This window comes from Acartia tonsa, chromosome 1, assembly GCF_053477335.1.
Source record: "Acartia tonsa isolate MP-2025a chromosome 1, ASM5347733v1, whole genome shotgun sequence".
NCBI classification, from domain to species: Eukaryota; Metazoa; Arthropoda; class Copepoda; order Calanoida; family Acartiidae; genus Acartia; species Acartia tonsa.
Window position 1 is genome coordinate 15162926 of NC_137260.1, and position 19188 is coordinate 15182113.

The 19188-nt window shown below is 36.9% G+C and overlaps 1 protein-coding gene across 1 annotated transcript in view; it reads left to right on the top strand.

Moving 5' to 3' along the window:
- Khc-73 (Kinesin heavy chain 73) overlaps positions 1-18778 on the top strand; it is a 164533-nt gene extending 145755 nt beyond the window's left edge. Inside the window, exons 46-56 of the mRNA XM_080169918.1 lie at positions 7464-7564; positions 10217-10303; positions 12421-12473; positions 14026-14141; positions 14508-14607; positions 14967-15091; positions 15353-15418; positions 16223-16312; positions 16923-16982; positions 17552-17622; positions 17927-18778. Coding sequence (XP_080026044.1) covers positions 7464-7564; positions 10217-10303; positions 12421-12473; positions 14026-14141; positions 14508-14607; positions 14967-15091; positions 15353-15418; positions 16223-16312; positions 16923-16982; positions 17552-17622; positions 17927-17968 — 911 coding nt within the window. The 3' untranslated portion in view covers positions 17969-18778. The remainder of the gene's footprint in view (positions 1-7463; positions 7565-10216; positions 10304-12420; positions 12474-14025; positions 14142-14507; positions 14608-14966; positions 15092-15352; positions 15419-16222; positions 16313-16922; positions 16983-17551; positions 17623-17926) is intronic.
- Positions 18779-19188: the final 410 nt, after the last annotated feature.

Consider the following 19188-nt stretch of genomic DNA (forward strand, 5'->3'; position numbering starts at 1 on the left):
CGTGGCGGCTGCGTCATCTGATAATTTGAACTTGCAAACCACGGTCCTCCCACCTGGGCGCACTTCTTCCACACGCCCCAATCTGAACTTCTTCATCAAATTTGTGCTATCGTCGATCAGCACCACGTCTCCCGGCTCAAGCAGCACCTTGTTGCTGCGCCACTTGACGGACTTGAGTAGCTCAGGCATGAGCTGCTCCTTGTACACCTGATGGAACTGACGGGTCAACTCCTCCAAGTTCTCCAGCCTCCTGGTGATGGGCTCTTTACAACCTGTCTCAAAGGTGCAGATTGCATCGTTGGTCCTGCCGCCTAACAGATCAGCAGGTGAAATTATTCTCCAGCAATTGACGTCATCTCCTTGGGTGGCATAGGTCAATGGCTTAGAATTCAGGACTCTTGCAGTCTCAGCACACAACACCAATAAATCATTGAAGGTTACAGTAGCACCAGCCAACTTCTTGTTCAACACACGCTTGACCAGCCCAACCTGCCTCTCCACAGTACCCACGAACGAGTGTGCTGCGGTGGGCACCAGATGCCATTCAAAATGCATTCGGGTATCCTTCAAAAGTTCATCCATAATTCGCTTGGCACCGGCCATATTGGTGCCTCTGTCTGTGGTAACCCTTCTAGGCATATTGTAAAACGCCTGAAGTTTTCTCAAGCCGACCAGCACGGCTTCAGTTGAATAATCAGTCAACACATCAACAAACACAGCCTGTGTAAATCTACAGGCCACAATCAATAACCAAACCTTGTACTTGGTCTTGGAACTCCTGGTACCAACGCCAGGCTTCGTAACTTCGATCGGCCCCGCAAGGTCCATATGCACCTCCTTGAAGGGCACAGAGGGCTCGACACGATCTGGCAGAATATTAGCAATTGCGGGACTCGAACGCTTGGCATATTCAATGGAACATGCAGCACAACTCTTGACCACTTTCATAGCCTCCATGCGGCCATGTGTGATCCATGCATACCTGCGGCTTTGCGCCAACGTCTTACGATGGCCTCCATGCCCCAATTCATCGTGGGACTGTTGAAGGATGAGCCGCGCCAGCCTGTTGTGGCGGCTGAGCAAGACAACACCTGGGCTGTCCTTCATAATCTTCCTGGGGCCTCCAGCAGCGGCCTCAAGAGCCTCATCTCCTCTCCCGGACATTTTCAATATTGTAAATGTCCTAAGAGGATAACATCCATCATGACCCACAATGGGCCAACAAACCTGGACCTTGTGATGATACGGTTGAAGGGAGTCGAATTTCCCCTCGGCGTCCATGGTCATCTCCTTCTCTTGGTTGAAGGAAGTCAAAAACAGGTCACAAACAGAATCCATGTATGTATTTGTGAAAGTATAGTTCTCATAATGCTTGGAACTATCATTGTGGCTAACATCATCCTCAATTGTTGTAACGCCACGTTTCTTGATAAGCAGCGTTTTAAAGCAGTTGGCAGCCTTAAGAACTGCGGCTACAGTCCTCCTTGCCTGCCTGTAGGTCCTTCTTGCCAGGGACCTCCAGAAATCATTGTCCACTACCTGTGTGAACATTACCTTGAGCTTCGCCATCTTGGGATTTAGCTCGCTCTCGGGAATGGATGCATTTACCTCACCCGCCGTCTTAACGGGCCACTGGTCCTGTTCCAGGCGCAACCAGCTTGGACCTTCTTGGTATGTAGATCCAGGTTGTACATCCTCAATTGTACACAAACCACGCGTTGCCAGATCGGCAATGTTGTGCTGGGTTGGAACCCATCTCCAATCTTCAGGGCTCGTCAACTGTTGTATCTCGGAAACACGATGACTGTTAAAAACATTTAACATAACACTGTCACTGGATAGCTGAGCTAGGGCACAGCTGCTATCACTAAAAAATACTTTGCCAGAAATGTTGAAAGGTAGAGCTCTGGCTACAGTATCCACAAGCCTGGCCAAAATTAGACAACTAAGCATTTCTAACCTTGGTATAGACTCAATCTTCACTGGTGCGACACGTGACTTGGCGCAACACAAAACTACATCATATCCTCCAGGAACTGGCCATCTCAGGTAGGTGATGGCTGCATAGGCCTGGTTAGATGCATCGCAGAAACCAACAAGCATTGGAAGCCCCAACGGCTTATCAGGAACCATCGAACGTCTGAACGACACATTTCCAAGTGCCGAACGGTCCTGGAGGCTGGACACGAGCTCCGACCTCAACTCTCCAGGTATAACATCATCCCAGTTACATCCATGTATGCAAACTGAGCGCAGACAAAGCTTGGACTTAAGCAGCAATGGCGCTGCTAGACCCATTGGGTCATAAAGTTGTTGCACAATTCTCCAAACTTCACGTTTAGTTATCAACTCAGGTAGACTTCTCCAGAGATCCTCCAGGTCTAGATCCTCTAGTAACTTTCTACCCTTAATCTTCTCGCCGTGGTTGGCTCTGACAGGTAGGAACAACTTATCCTGTTTAGGGTCCCAAACGAGGCCCAGAACTTTTACACTGTCAACATCATCTCCAGAATAAACAACAGATTTAAACTTGAAATTGCCAGGTGCAATCATATCCTCCAGCTCTTGGACCAGCTGGACAGCTTCAGGCTTACTGTTATGACCGCTCAAACAGTCATCCACGTAAGTACAAGTCTCCAATTTGACCGATGGAGGATCTTGATACAAAACAAATTCAGGACTGAGTGGTTGCTGAACATCTCTCCACACATCCTGCTGGGCTACAACGTCACAACCTCTAATCTTCTCAGATCCATAAACATCTTGAACATCCTGCTGGGAACGTCCACCAAAAATACGACCAGTGAGTCTGAGGGCGGTCACGGCCATATCTCCAGCCAAAGCCTCACCAAAGTTGATGGTTTTGGTAAGGTAGACCTCTGGCTCTCCATCAACTGTATCAGCGAAAAAAACACGTTTCAGCTGAGAATCTTCATAGGTAGCTAATAATGAATTATAGAACTTCTGAATATCAGCCACGAATGCACACTTATAACTTCTGAACCGGATAAGATTGTGCATCAGAGTATATAATGGAACTGGGCCGTCCATCATAATACTATTGAGGCTTAGCCCCTTGCAGCAGAGGCTGGAATTTGCGCATATCCTCAACGGCGTGGAAATAGACTCTTTATATGCGCAGACTAGGCTCGAATAATACACGGGCTTAGTATAAGCTAGGTCTTCTGGCGAAGCCTTCTGATACACTCCACAAGACACAGCTTCTTGAAACACTTGGCAGAAGGTGCTGTATTCACCTTTTTTAATCATTCTCTGCCGGTCACGTAAGCAGATCTTATAGGCCTGCTCTGAATTGTCAAATAACACACTTGGCGGCTGCTTGTAGGGATATGAGGCCGTCCAAATATGGTTCTCAAGATCTAATGTCAGACCTTCTTCAATCAGCTGCCGCTTACGCACATCCAAGGCGGACTGCCCGGCAGCTATGGCGGCGCAATGACGGCAGTTCTTACAACCGCTGCACATTGATGGCGGCTGTATTCCCAAACTCTCAGTACTCAGGAACTCCATCTTGCTGACCTCCAACTTCACAGCTTTACAGGCGACAGGATTAGCAACAGTCCTGCCATCTGCAGACACAACTAAATAGCCTGTACCAAATAAGCTTCTGTACAGTCTAGAATCACCAACCATTTTATCTGCACACGGGAACATAGCTGGTGTTAAATGGCCGATTAAAACATCAATCTTGCCGTCGACCATAGAAAAATTATCAGGCTTCATGTTGAAAATGTCGGCGGCGGCTGTAGGATCAATAGAACGCAACCCTTCTTCAGTACCAATGCTGGGCACTACCGCCGCCTCCAGAATATGTGAATTCCGGTTGCGGTCAACCAAACAAATCTTGACTGTAGGACATGCTTGGCTCTTTCCATCTGCCAGAGAAATAGTAGCTGTGCGACCAGTTGATGGCAACTCTAACTTCTTGGCAATGCTTCTAGAAATCAACGTCAAATTTGCTCCACTGTCCCACATGGCATTGACGGTGACTTGACGTTTGTCAGCCGCCAACGCCGGGACCTGTTGCAACATCAGCATAAAATTGTTCTTGCTAAACAATTGTGACTCATACACTGCCGCAACTTGTCCACTAGCAACTGATTCATGTAATAATGAATTATGAGGCTGGTTGCAACTGTCAATGGTACAGCTGCCAAGCTTATCGGCTCTGGGACAATCGGCCACCCGATGCCCTTTTTGTAAGCAGAGCAAACAGGCGCCTATCTTCTTGATGAAGACTTTGCGTTCAGGAACAGACATATCCCTAAACTTGGAGCACTTAAACAACAGGTGATCAGAGTTACAACCTTCCGACGGGCAAGGCTGTTTCTTCTTGGTCTTAGCTGGAGACCCAGGTTTACCAACGGCTGTAGCTGCGGCCGCAGGATTACCTTTCTTCTTGGAGGGGGTGTCTACATCGAATGAACACCTCATCAAAATGGCGCCACGCTGTTCCTCTATAATCTTCAACAACTTAGGAATATTTGGGGTATCCATCGAGCCCAACGCCAGGTTGAGCTTGTCCTGGAAATCACGTGGCAACTTTTTGGATAACATTTCCAAAAGAATAATGGTCAACCACTGGCTTGTGGTGACTTCCTCATCATCATCATCTTTAGTCAGCTGCTCGAGCTGGCTAACTGCACCACCAAACTCTGCTAAGACTGTGACAATCTGGTTGGAGTCCGACGGTTTAGGCTTCTTCTCCCATTGGTTGAAAAGGCAGAGCATCTGACGTGTTTTGGACTTAAAACGTGCGTCGAGATAAGCCCATTGAGATTCATGTGATTGAATCTGAATTAACTGAAGTCTCAACTCTTTATTTCTGCAGACCTTTTCACTGCTCAACAATAACTGCAAATATGACGGGTCCTGTCCTACGGTAAGCTTTTTAAAATTGTCCTTGAAACTTACGTAGGCTGACTCTGAGCCGTCAAAGCTTGGAAGAAGACGTTCGTCGACACGATTCATATATCCTGGCGTGAATATAGAACCGGTGCCGAACTGTGGTGTGCCAAACGGCGACACAAATGGCGATGCTGTCGAAGCACCCGCCGTCGTTGTAGGCGGCTTCACAGGTTCAAGCTTAACCTCGGCCAGCCGTTTCATCAAAGCAGACAAAGTGTTTATAATTGGTTCTGGTAAGGGAAAATATGACCCTTTAATAACTTTCACAATCTTTATGCAACGATCATATAGTTCAGCCTTATGGTCAGGCAAATTATCACCAACTAAATCAACAACACTTTGAATGTCACTGAGCTCTTCCATAGCATCTAGAGCATCTTTCAGAGCGTTATAATCCTTTTGCACAGTAATTATATTAGAATAAATGTCACTAAACTCCTCAAGCTCTTGGATTCTCACTCCAAGCTTGCTAAAACCGACCATAATGCTATCGAATGTCTCGAACTTGTCATGGACAAGGATTGACTCCTTAGTGAAATGTCTAACATCAAGCTCTGAAGATTCACTGACCAACTTCATCACTTTATTTAGTTCACTGGTTAGGGCCTCGACGGCTGGGCGCAGCCGTAGTCCCAGTTGAGCGCCTTTATTCTTTTTAGGACCCATGATTGTCACAATAATTAACTGTACTGATTACGATTATAATAGTGTGTGGTAAGGTATCACAACCAACACATTCACAAAACTTCACAGATATTTTCTTAGCCGCATCTGTTCTGTCTCGTTTTCATTGTTTCGGTACGCATGCCTTGCCGTACACGAAATCTTAATCTCCAAGCCCTCCGAATGACCAACATGTGAATGTTTACAAATGTGTATTTATTACCATGAAAACGGTGCATCTAAAACAAAAATATAAAAATTAATAACATAATATTAATGGTTTATTATTTTTGTATATCGAGGTTGCGTGATTTCAATTTAATTAAAAATATAAAATTTCTAAAAAACTTTAAATTGGCACGAAACATATTAAATAGCATCAGAAATTGATAATTTTAGATTCAAATGATCAATAAAATTAAGGAAAATATTCGTATGTCAAAAGTTAGCAGTTAAATGGTCTATTTGTTGAAAAATTAATGTTTTAAATTTCTTCGTGAAAATATACCATACTACACTTATTATTAAGAATTAAAGATAAATTCTTACCACATTATACGTCAAACTAAGCAGGAAGGCTTATTTGAGATCTTCCACGGATTAGAGCGCATGTATATCCATCCAATACATTATTTTTATTCACGTAGCTCTTCACATGGGAATCAACAAGGAAAAATGTGCGCGCCTTTGTTTGTTTACAAGCTAAGCGCGGAGATAGTTAGGAATGCCGCGTAACACACTCATTCTCTGGTATAAGGAAAAGGGAATTAATGGGTTCGAACTTGCCAGGGAATACAAGAAAATCATTCCAACACAGTCTTATCCCTTTATATCTCTGTTTATTACCCCTTTATTCCTGTAATGTTTTGTTAAATTGTGTGAAAATAAGAAGTAAGAAATATTCTCCAGACACAAATTTAACTTTTTTTTCAATTTCCTTTTCATTCATTGTAGCCATATATTTAGTACATTTTAATTATTTCAATTTGAGATTAAATTACTTATCAAAATAGAAGAAATTTACTTAAGATATATATTTTTATAGATATCAGAAAAATTATGCTTTTAAGACATACCTATTTTAATTATTAATAACCTTTTATGGTAAAAAAGTACACCTAATTTTAATATATTTCACTAAAATCCTGTCGTACGGTTTCTACAAATATTGTTATATGGATAAAATAACATATATCTATCATCACTTTTATATTGAATACAGGATTTCGACAAAAACTAATTAGTTTTTATTTATAATATTAATAAAACAATTCTTGACTTATTTATTATGTTAAAGCTTTTAATAAAACAAGTAAAAGTAAGTGAAGCAAGTTATTTGAATTTTATTGAAAAGTAGATTTATTACTTTTTCCTCTTCACATAAATCTTTAGAACAATTTTCAAAATTTCATTCTCATGTAAAAAAAATTTCGATAAAAGGGCAATGTTTTATCTATTTTAATCCATAATTTATTGACAAACATTATGGTTTAAAATTTGTTTTTTTTGCGATATAATTTTTGATCGTTTTATAAGTTATGTTAAAATTACAGAGGTTATGTAACATACAAAAAGACAGATAAACTTGCAACAATTAAACAGGTAGAGTGAGGAATACAAAACTTTAAACGGGTATAGTCCCTTTCGTGGGAACGCACTTTAATGGGTAATTCTTCTTATTTTTCATAGTAGATTTTCTCCTATTTCTGGCCCCTGCGGGTTGCACTAACCCTGCGGGGGCAATTGCCTAACCATGTTGGGCAATCACCTAACCCAATATAACCTAACCTAACCTATAAAAAGCCATTTCGAATCGCCCTTTAAGGGGCGTTGCCACGACTATTCCCCTTTAAACAAATAATTTTTTTTAGTAAATGTGCCGAGTTCTAGAACAATGGATAACCTAAGCGAATCAGTGGCCAAACCTTCTGTATGCACACCCTCCCTTCATTCTAGTGGTTATGGTTCTCAGGTAATATTCTCACCTATGTATGCACACCCTCCCTTCATTCTAGTGGTTATGGTTCTAAGGTAATATTCTCACCTATGTATGCACACCCTCCCTTCATTGTAGTGGTTATTGTTCTCAGGTAATATTCTCAACTATGTATGGACAGTACACCCTCCCTTCATCTAGTGGTTATGGTTCTTAGGTAATATTCTCAACTATGTATGTACTGCACACTCTCCCTTCATTCTAGTGGTTATGGTTCTCAGATAATATTCTCAACTATTTATGTACTGCACACCCTCCCTTCATTCTAGTGGTTATGGTTCTCAGATAATATTCTCAACTATTTATGTACTGCACACCCTCCCTTCATTCTAGTGGTTATGGTTCTCAGGTAATATTCTCAACTATGTATGTACAGTACACCCTCCCTTCATCTAGTGGTTATGGTTCTTAGGTAATATTCTCAACTATGTATGTACTGCACACCCTCCCTTCATTCTAGTGGTTATGGTTCTCAGATAATATTCTCACCTATGTATGCACACCCTCCCTTCATTCTAGTGGTTATGGTTCTCAGGTAATATTCTCAACTATGTATGCACACACTTCCTTCATTCTAGTGGCTATGGTTCTCAGGTAATATTCTCAACTATGTATGTACAGTACACCCTCCCTTCATCTAGTGTTTATGGTTCTCAGGTAATATTCTCAACTATGTATGTACACCCTCCCTTTATTCTAGTGGTTATGGTTCTCAGGTAATATTCTCAACTATGTATGTACACCCTCCCTTCACCTAGTGGTTATGGTTCTCAGGTAATATTCTCAACTATGTATGTACACCCTCCCTTTATTCTAGTGGTTATGGTTCTCAGGTAATATTCTCAACTATGTGTGTACACCCTCCCTTCATCTAGTGGTTATGGTTCTCAGGTAATATTCTTAACTATGTATGTACAGTACACCCTCCCTTCATTCTAGTGGTTAAGGTTCTAAGGTAATATTCTCACCTATGTATGCATACCCTCCCTTCATTGTAGTGGTTATTGTTCTCAGGTAATATTCTCAACTATGTATGTACAGTACACCCTCCCTTCATCTAGTGGTTATGGTTCTCAGGTAATATTCTCAACTATGTATGTACTGCACACCCTCCCTTCATTCTATGGTTATGGTTCTCAGATAATATTCTCACCTATGTATGCACACCCTCCCTTCATTCTAGTGGTTATGGTTCTCAGGTAATATTCTCAACTATGTATGCACACACTTCCTTCATTCTAGTGGCTATGGTTCTCAGGTAATATTCTCAACTATGTATGTACAGTACACCCTCCCTTCATCTAGTGGTTATGGTTCTCAGGTAATATTCTCAACTATGTATGTACATCCTCCCTTTATTCTAGTGGTTATGGTTCTCAGGTAATATTCTCAACTATGTATGTACACCCTCCCTTCATCTAGTGGTTATGGTTCTCAGGTAATATTCTCAACTATGTATGTACACCCTCCCTTCATCTAGTGGTTATGGTTCTCAGGTAATATTCTCAACTATGTATGTACACCCTCCCTTCATCTAGTGGTTATGGTTCTCAGGTAATATTCACAACTATGTATGTACACCCTCCCTTTATTCTAGTGGTTATGGTTCTCAGGTAATATTCTCAACTATGTATGTACACCCTCCCTTCATCTAGTGGTTATGGTTCTCAGGTAATATTCTTAACTATGTATGTACAGTACACCCTCTCTTCATTCTAGTGGTTAAGGTTCTAAGGTAATATTCTCACCTATGTATGCACACCCTCCCTTCATTGTAGTGGTTATTGTTCTCAGGTAATATTCTCAACTATGTATGTACAGTACACCCTCCCTTCATCTAGTGGTTATGGTTCTCAGGTAATATTCTCAACTATGTATGTACTGCACACCCTCCCTTCATTCTAGTGGTTATGGTTCTCAGGTAATATTCTCAACTATGTATGTACAGTACACCCTCCCTTCATCTAGTGGTTATGGTTCTCAGGTAATATTCTCAACTATGTATGTACTGCACACCCTCCCTTCATTCTAGTAGTTATGGTTCTCAGATAATATTCTCACCTATGTATGCACACCCTCCCTTCATTCTAGTGGTTATGGTTCTCAGGTAATATTCTCAACTATGTATGCACACACTTCCTTCATTCTAGTGGCTATGGTTCTCAGGTAATATTCTCAACTATGTATGTACAGTACACCCTCCCTTCATCTAGTGGTTATGGTTCTCAGGTAATATTCTCAACTATGTATGTACACCCTCCCTTTATTCTAGTGGTTATGGTTCTCAGGTAATATTCTCAACTATGTATGTACACCCTCCCTTCATCTAGTGGTTATGGTTCTCAGGTAATATTCTCAACTATGTATGTACACCCTCCCTTTATTCTAGTGGTTAGGGTTCTCAGGTAATATTCTCAACTATGTATGTACACCCTCCCTTCATCTAGTGGTTATGGTTCTCAGGTAATATTTAGTTACTATTACGGTACCTGAAAGATCCGTCTGACTGTATACCACTCTTTATGTTTTTTTGCTTACATCAATGGGGTTTTATACATCTGTATACGAGGGGATAAACAACTTCTTCAATTCAAATGGCGTAACTAATAATGTTTTTCTTTTAATTAGGCCGTCTCAAGTAACACACTATCCAGTGAAGACAGTCTGTCAGTGAATTCTATTCCTGTAGATGAAACGCCAGATCACCAAGACCAGGTATTTTTTTACAGTCAGTATTATTCTCATATTTAACTAGGAGGCTTTGTGTTGATATTCTATTTTAGCCATATAATGCATTATGTTGATCTTTAGAACCTTGGAAGAATTAGTATTTAATTATGTTAACTATGGTGGCTGCTCCCTTGACAATAAGGAGTTCTGTATTCGAAGGGGTAGGGAAGGGAATGAAATAGCCTATATCCATCTGAAAACTTAAATCTAGAAATTAAATAACTTAAAACAAACTTAAGACCAGAGCGAACCTAAAATGTTTCAGTATTTACAGACAAAAATACTTTCTACTTTTCATTATAGGACTTGAAATCATTTATAATTTAGATATATTTTACTTTGTTGGATTCTTTTTTCAATTATTTTTGTTCACAGACACTTAAAGGTCTTTATATAAAGAAACAAATTAAAGTCATAGTTTCGAATCATCTATCAATATTATAAAATCCCTTCTGCTAAAGCGCGGCTGTCATTCCATGTATTCATTATCTTTTATCTTATAACCCTTTAGTATAAAATATGAAGGTTAGAATTTTATTATTAATGAAAAGATTTCGCCAGGGGCAGAAACAGAAATGCAATTTGTGAAGTCAAATTCAATACAAAACTGCTTAAATTTTTCAAAAAGATAAAAATATTTTTTTTTTATTATTTAGCTGCTAAATAAATATTATTTGAAGATTCCATAAACAAAACTTAATCTACTATATAACTAAAATTGTACGTCAGTCTGTCAATTCATTCTATGACTCACTATCTATGTAGTTTGGTCTGTAAATATAAATCAATACATTATTACTTGGATGATGCACCAGATTTATATGTACTCTGATAAACTTCTTCTGGATTAACGAACTGACCAATAAATGAGGTCCATATAGCAAGCTAAATTGACCACAAATTTTCAATTTGAATGTATTCACGTATATCCTATGTCCATTGTATATTCATCCTAGTTAAGCAAACAAAATATTAAGCTAGAATCCTTTTAAAGTATTGTTTGTGATATTTTGCAAAAAATATATTTTGTTAGGATATTCAAAATATTGCTAAAAAAACTACAAATTTTACCTGCATTGATTGCACACTTTAGTTGCATTAACATGAAGAGATAAATTCTCTGTGATACATTATTGCAAGATAAATGCAACTAATTCTTAAGAGTGTTTAAACATTATTACAAGATGTAAAATGCAACTAGTTCTAAAGAGTGTTTAAATATTATTACAAGATAAATGCAACTAATTCTGAAGAGTGTTTAAATATTATTACAAGATAAATGCAATTAATTCTAAAGGGTGTTCAAACATTATTACAAGTTAAATGCAACTAATTCTAAAGAGTGTCCAAACATTATTACAAGATTAACGCAACTAATTCTAAAGGGTGTTCAAACATTATTACAAGATAAATGCAACTAATTCTAAAGGGTGTTCAAACATTATTACAAGATAAATGCAACTAATTCTCAAGGGTGTTTAAACATTATTACAAGACAAATGCAACTAATTCTCAAGGGTGTTCAAACATTATTACAAGTTAAATGCAACTAATTCTAAAGAGTGTCCAAACATTATTACAAGATTAACGCAACTAATTCTAAAGAGTGTCCAAACATTATTACAAAGTAAATGCAACTAATTCTAAAGGGTGTTCAACATTATTGCAAGATAAATTCAACTAATTCTAAAGGGTGTCCAAACATTATTACAAGGAAGATGCAACTAATTCTAAAGGTTGCTCAAAAATTATTACAAGTTTAATACAACTAATTCTAAATTACAAAATATTATTTTATCTTTCATTATCTTATTTCATTCATTTTTAGGTTTAGAGGAAATATAAGGAATTTAAAGGCACTGTAATTAACTTAAAATCAAGGTTATATGCCTGAAAGGAAGATAGATGAATAGGCTTTATTCTAAAATTTGAATATTAATCTAGATTAATAAATTTATGATATTTTATTACACTTTTTAAAGACAAGCGATCAGTTTGCTTCTTCAAAAAAAAAATTTGGATTTTCTTTTTATATTAAAACAATTTGTCATTTGTTGTTATTTTTAAGTAAACAAATTCATTAATTGTTTATTTTTTTTCAGTGCAAGATGCCTGTGCTTCCAACTCACAATACAGACCCTAGCTCTTTACTCAGGTATAGTCATAGATAGATACCTAGAATACCTCGTACGGGCGGGATTACAGTCCAGGACCTTTTCGACTTGGTGTACTGTCTAGGTCCTGGTCCAGCAATCCAGGAGAACTAAGGATGACTGGTACGCACCCTTCTCTGTCCAAACACCCAAGGATATTAGGTTAAGTAACATCCAACAGTTAACCAACTCTCTGTGATGCACGACCTTTGTCTGAGAAGTCCCAACTGTGCATGGTAACGAGTTGCGCCTGTTTTGGGCCAAGGCATTCCCCCTACTCTAACTATTTATGTCGTGCATCTGACATAGCAGCAGTAGGAACCATTTTTAACGTTATTAGTTATGACGCGGTGTCGGCCCGAGATTCGAACCTATCACCTTCCCGACGACGAGCGGATGCGCTACGTGTTGAGCCACGGTCGCGGGTTTAGTCATAGACAGATAATGAGATAGATAATTCCTCACTCAGGGATATAGATAGATAGATAGATGGAGATAAAGTTGATAAATAGATTCTTCTATACTCTGGTATTTAGATAGATAGATAGATGGAGTAATAGTTGATAAATAGATTCTTCTATACTCTGGTATTTAGATAGATAGATAGATAGATGGAGTAATAGTTGATAGATAGATTATTCTAAACTCTGGTATTTAGATAGATGGATAGATAGAGAGAAAATTTATAGATAGATTCTTCTTTTCTCTGGTAAATAGATATATACATAGATAGTAGGCTGATAGATGGTATTGAGAATAGAATTTTGTATATCACTTCTTCTAATTCAAATTACAGACCATTGTTCTTTACCAAATAGATTGCAGATCATTGGATAGATGTATATATATAAGGATGGGAAAAGAGATAGACCATGTTTACCGTAAATACACACTAAGATTTTAATACTAATTTAGTCCACCAGATGTCTCCCTATGTTCTGTGAGTCCACAAGAAAATAATGATATAACAGTGACAGAAACCACACTATCTTCCATTATTAATAATTTAATTATATTTTAGTCCACCAGATGTCTCCCTATGTTCTGTGAGTCCACAAGGAGATAATGATATAACAGTGACAGAAACCAACTCATCTTCCATTATTATTAATATTAATTATATTTTAGTCCACAAGATGTCTCCCTATGTTCTGTGAGTCCACAAGAAGATAATGATATACCAGTGACAGAAACCACACTATCTTCCATTATTAATAATTTAATTATATTTTAGTCCACCAGATGTCTCCCTACGTTCTGTGAGTCCACAAGAAGATAATGATATAACAGTGACAGAAACCACACCATCTTTCATTATTAATAATTTAATTATATTTTAGTCCACCAGATGTCTCCCTATGTTCTGTGAGTCCACAAGAAGATAATGATATAACAGTGACAGAAACCAACCCATCTTCCATTATTATTAATATTAATTATATTTTAGTCCACGAGATGTCTCCCTATGTTCTGTGAGTCCACAAGAAGATAATGATATAACAGTGACAGAAACCAACCCATCTTCTATTATTATTAATACTAATTATATTTTAGTCCACCAGATGTCTCCCTATGTTCTGTGAGTCCACAAGAAGATAATGATATAACAGTGACAGAAACCACCCCATCTTCAATAACAGACACACCTCCTAGTGGCAATGGATTGACGGGTAAAATATTTTTGTGGATGTTCTCAAATGGTCCTCAAATTGTAATTGACCAATGGTAGGCCAGCATGAGGTCATTTTTATAAGGACTTTAAATAGCTTCAAAAACAGGATGCTTAAATTGGACATACTTGCATTTTATTACTTGGTTATAAAGATGCTTTTCTTTTAACACGTCCTAGTCGTCCTGGGAATTAATATTCCAAAAATCGAGTAAATGGGATAATTGTATCACAAAAAAAATGTAATCAGGAAATTTATATTGAAAAAAATTTACTCACTTATTTTCTTGTAATGATCATTGATTATGGTATTGCTGAGCCTCCTAAATTATACCTAATTGTTAGAGAAATCATATTCTAATTTTAGGAAAAACAGCTGATGGCAATACTGCTGGCACAACTAATGGTGTTGTAAATGATAAAGAATATGATTTTGAAGAATCTTCTATGGACACAATGTCTTGCAGGTACAAAGCTATTAAAGTAAGATAAAACAGAGGTGGATCCTTAAAAATAAGTATCGCTGAACCGCCTATTGTAGTCATATCACTTCAATTGTTTTTGTAATAAAAGTCATTTAAATCTACAAAACTAACCTTTTTATGATTTTGAACCTTTTTCTTGAAATTTAGAGATAAATTTGTACAAAATAGAATTTAGTATAATGCATTTCACCAATGATTTTTAATGAGACTATAAATATTGTTTTTCACCTTGAAACATTATAAATGTGTTATAAGTTACAATAAATTATCTTTTTGAAAATAATCACTTTTTTATTAAAATGCAAAAATTTATATCTCAAATAATATTCATCGATTTTTAGTAGTCTTTCCTCCTTGATGAGTTCGAGTTCGGTTTCCCTGATGTCTGGCTCCGGAATGTCTGCAAGTATGACCTCTGGAATGTCTGCGAGTGTCACCTCTGTTGGCTCTGATGACAGCAATTTAGGTATTTATTATACAAACAACCTTTTTTTGTGTAAACCTTTTTTCTTATTATTTAGTTATGTAACTTTTCCCCATCCCCTGTAGTTTTTCCTGTAAATTTAGAATAAGGAGGAGTGGTAATAAACGAAAACTACCCCCCTACCCCCTGAATTTCAATTTATTAAAAAAATAAGGTTTTCTTTGCTCGGCTAGAAACTTTATGGAAACTACCTACTTTTAATTTACCTCTATTGCATGCAAACTAATTCAGGTTTTATTTTAGATGAAGTTGCTTATGCTGGAACCTCTAAACGGGCATGCAAATCTGCTGGTCAAAATGAAATTCCAAGTAAGTCATTATTAATAACTTTTATTGTAATCAAACTCACAAAGCTTGGTACTTGAGTTTGGGTAGCTTATCATAGGCGTCCAAGGGTGGGGGGGGTAATGGGGCGATTACCCCCCCCCCCCCATTTAAAATTTACCCCTACCCTGGGGGTGCCGTAGGCACCCCCAACCATTTAGGAGGGGTTATTTACCCCCCCAAACAATTTTGGGGGGGTAAATACCCCCCCCAAAATAGAAAATCTCTAACAAAAAAAAATTTTAATCCTAAATTTTTGATAAAATTTAAATTACCCCCCCAAAAAATTTTACCCCGGGGGTAAATTTTGGGGGGGGTAAACAAATTTTACCCCTGCGAACAGATTTCAGGGGGGGTAATTACCCCCCCCCCCCCCCCAAGCAAATTTTACCCCTGGGGTAAAAATTTTGGGGGGGGTAAAAAAAATTTGCGGCGCCATTTTACCCCCCCCCAAAATAAAAAGCTTGGACGCCCCTGTAGCCTATATCTACATATACTTTTGATTTTTTGTGCTTTCCTACAAAAAGCTTATCGAGCACTAAACCCCATTAATTAATTGAAAATAAGGGGAGGTATTTTTTCCCTAAGCCTTAACCCTACAAGGTTACCCAGTACCTTATACAACCTAACCTGACCTAAAGTAATAACAAACAAACCAAAAATTATTCTTCCCACCTTATTTTCAATTTTAATATAAAATACTGGAGGAGACGGGGTGGTTCGGTGATCAACATGGCACTTTGAAGGAGAATGCCGGATTTTCTTACTGACGAAAAAAATATATTTTAGGTTGGTTAATAGTTGATGAGAGTATCCAAGTACGGCCAAGTAACCTGAGCGGTACAGTGGCGTACGTTGGCAGTACCAAGTTTTCTGGAGGTAAACAAAATCCATAAACATTTCATAAATAAGACAAAAACATAACTGCATAAGTCATTGTCATACAAAGCTTGTTCTGAAAGTAATAATATACATCTAATAGACAAATTAGGTAGAATAAGATTAAGCACCATCCGAATATGTTTTTTTGTGCGACTCTTAATTGCAAAAAAAAACTTTGTGAGTCTTTGTCAAGGTTTCGTGACATATTATCTATTTATAATTTTATTTTGACTGTTTTTTGGTATTTTTTCTCATAATTTCCAAATACTTCAACTAATAAATGGAAATAAAAACATGATAATCAATAATTCGAATGGTTGTCTGATTACTATTTCCTTGAGAAACCTATTTCAATTGAAAAAATGGGTATAGTCACTTTCGTGACATCGCCTCTTAAGGGGCGTTTCGTCGTATTTTCAATGTAGCTTTTCTTCTATATCTAGTCCTTGCGGGGTGCTCTAACCCTGCGGGGCTAATTGCCTAACCCTGTGGTGCAATCACCTATCCTAAAAAACCTATCTAAAGCTGCTGTGAAAATACGACGAAACGCCCCTTAAGAGGCTATGTTACGATAGGATTTATACCCAAAAACAAATGTTAATTTCAGGTACCTGGGTTGGTGTTCATTTGGATACCCCACAGGGCAAGAATGATGGAGCAGTGCAAGGTATGGTTCTTTTTATAATCTGAACTAAAAAGATTCAATTCAACAAAATCTGAAAATTCGTAATAGAAGCTTTCTTGATAATATATCTATTTTAAAAATCATATAAACAATTGCATAATTCCAACAATTTCCTCTTTATTTGTATATGAAATAATTTTTTCCATTAATTGATTTAGTTTTCATTTTATCATGTTTGTGGTGCTGCATTCAGTCGCATGCATAGCAATTCATCAGGGGTTGGGGGGGGGGGGGGGAGGGGCTGAAACCAGCTGGGGGTGAAAAAAAGGGCCTTTCAAATTTCAAATTTTCTGTGGTAATGTGTTGACAACCCTATAAACTCATCTACCGGACGCCACTGGTTGCATGCTTGTATTATTTTAATGCTTGTAATTATTTTTAAGACAATTTTGTTCCATTATTTTGTTGTAAAATAAGTTTTTGGTTAAGTTCTGTTTAACCTTTAGAACACTGAATATGGGTAATTTATATAAATGAAATATATTTACAATGAATAGTAGATATTTTATAAATTGATACATTGGTCTAACCAACTATATTTCTCTTTTCAGGTGTACGATATTTCACCTGTCCTGCCAAGAAAGGGGTCTTTGTCAGACCAAAAAATGTCAAATTAGATAAGGTAAAAAATACATCATTTTTTAAAAGCAATTTTACTGGTGTAATTCGTGAAGATTCCTGTGTCGATGAGATATAATCTAGCTAAAAAAATAGCTTGCATTTATGACAGTTGCCATCTGTGTTTATTTAAAGTTTGACTTTGGGAAAGCTTTCGATAACATATCTTTAACTTTTAACTTAACCGATATTTTGGCATTCATAAGTCACTATTTGAATCTATTATTTTTTTTTAAATCTTAAACTTAAAACTACACATGAAAAACTATAAATCATACAATTTTTATGATCTGATTTTTTTGTTTCAGAGAGGGAAAGAAGTGAGACAGAGACAAAATTCCGCCAAATAATCAAATTATTTGTTTTAATCAACATGAACCTCCTCATACAAAAGACAACAAAATTCTATACAAAATACATCTAAGTGTACCCTTAATCATTTAACCATAAACAACAAGACAAATAAAATTCATATTAAATCATAAAAATTAATTAGATAAGTTTTATTTTTAATTATGCTTATAGAATTATTCTTAAATTCAAGTCCTAAATTTAATTTCCACTATAATCATAGATCAAAAGAAATAGAATAATTTTTTATGTTTTTAAAATAGTGAATAATACAAATATCCATGAGTAGAGCAAGAAAAACAAGCCAAACCAATTAATGAGAATAATGAAAAAAGATACACACAAATTTTATTCTTTAAACTTATTTAATTTGTTTAAATTTTAGGATATTTTTTTTTATTTTGACAGTATTATAAATAAATTGTTTTTTATGCCATTAGAATTTTAAAATCTATGTTTTTTTTTAATCCGCCAGTAAATAAGAAGGACTCTCTTATATTACTCGGACAACGTAACGTACGGACAAACTCTATAGTTACAGAGTAGCTTCGTTACTAACAAATAGATGCAATATTCTCTCTTGAAATCAAGTCTTTTCTAAATTGACTCAAAATTAAAAATAATTTTATAGTTCTTTTTTTGGAAACTAATGTCTAGTCGCATATTGTGATAATATAAAAATGCTTTAATATTAAAATTTGTCTTAGTTTTTATGAATTTATAATCAAAATTACTTTAATTGCTGTAAAAAATGTTGCTTATATCTGTGAACTGTTATCATTTATTCAATAAATAAACTGAAAGCTTAATTTTATAGTTTGATTTGTAACCAAAGAGCAGCTATCGTAAATACATTTATACTAGAGATGGCATGAGCTAAATATATGTAACTCTGTACACAGGGCGGGGGACCCTGTCCCGATTTTGAATTGGGTTTTTAAAACCTGTTAATAGCGTCAGAAATATAAATATAGCTGAGTCTCTACAATATAATTGAAAGCAATTTACTAACAGTTGAATGGGTCTCCACCACTTGGGCCAGTACATTGTGTGGATTTTACATCTATACTTATACATTTATTACTTTATCTTTGATTTTCCTTTCTTCAATTATGCAGTATGTTTAATATAAATCAGTTAGGAAATTTAGAATAGGGTTTTTGATAATATACTGGTTGAAATTTATCAAGCATAATCAATACTTAATATAGAAAGAACT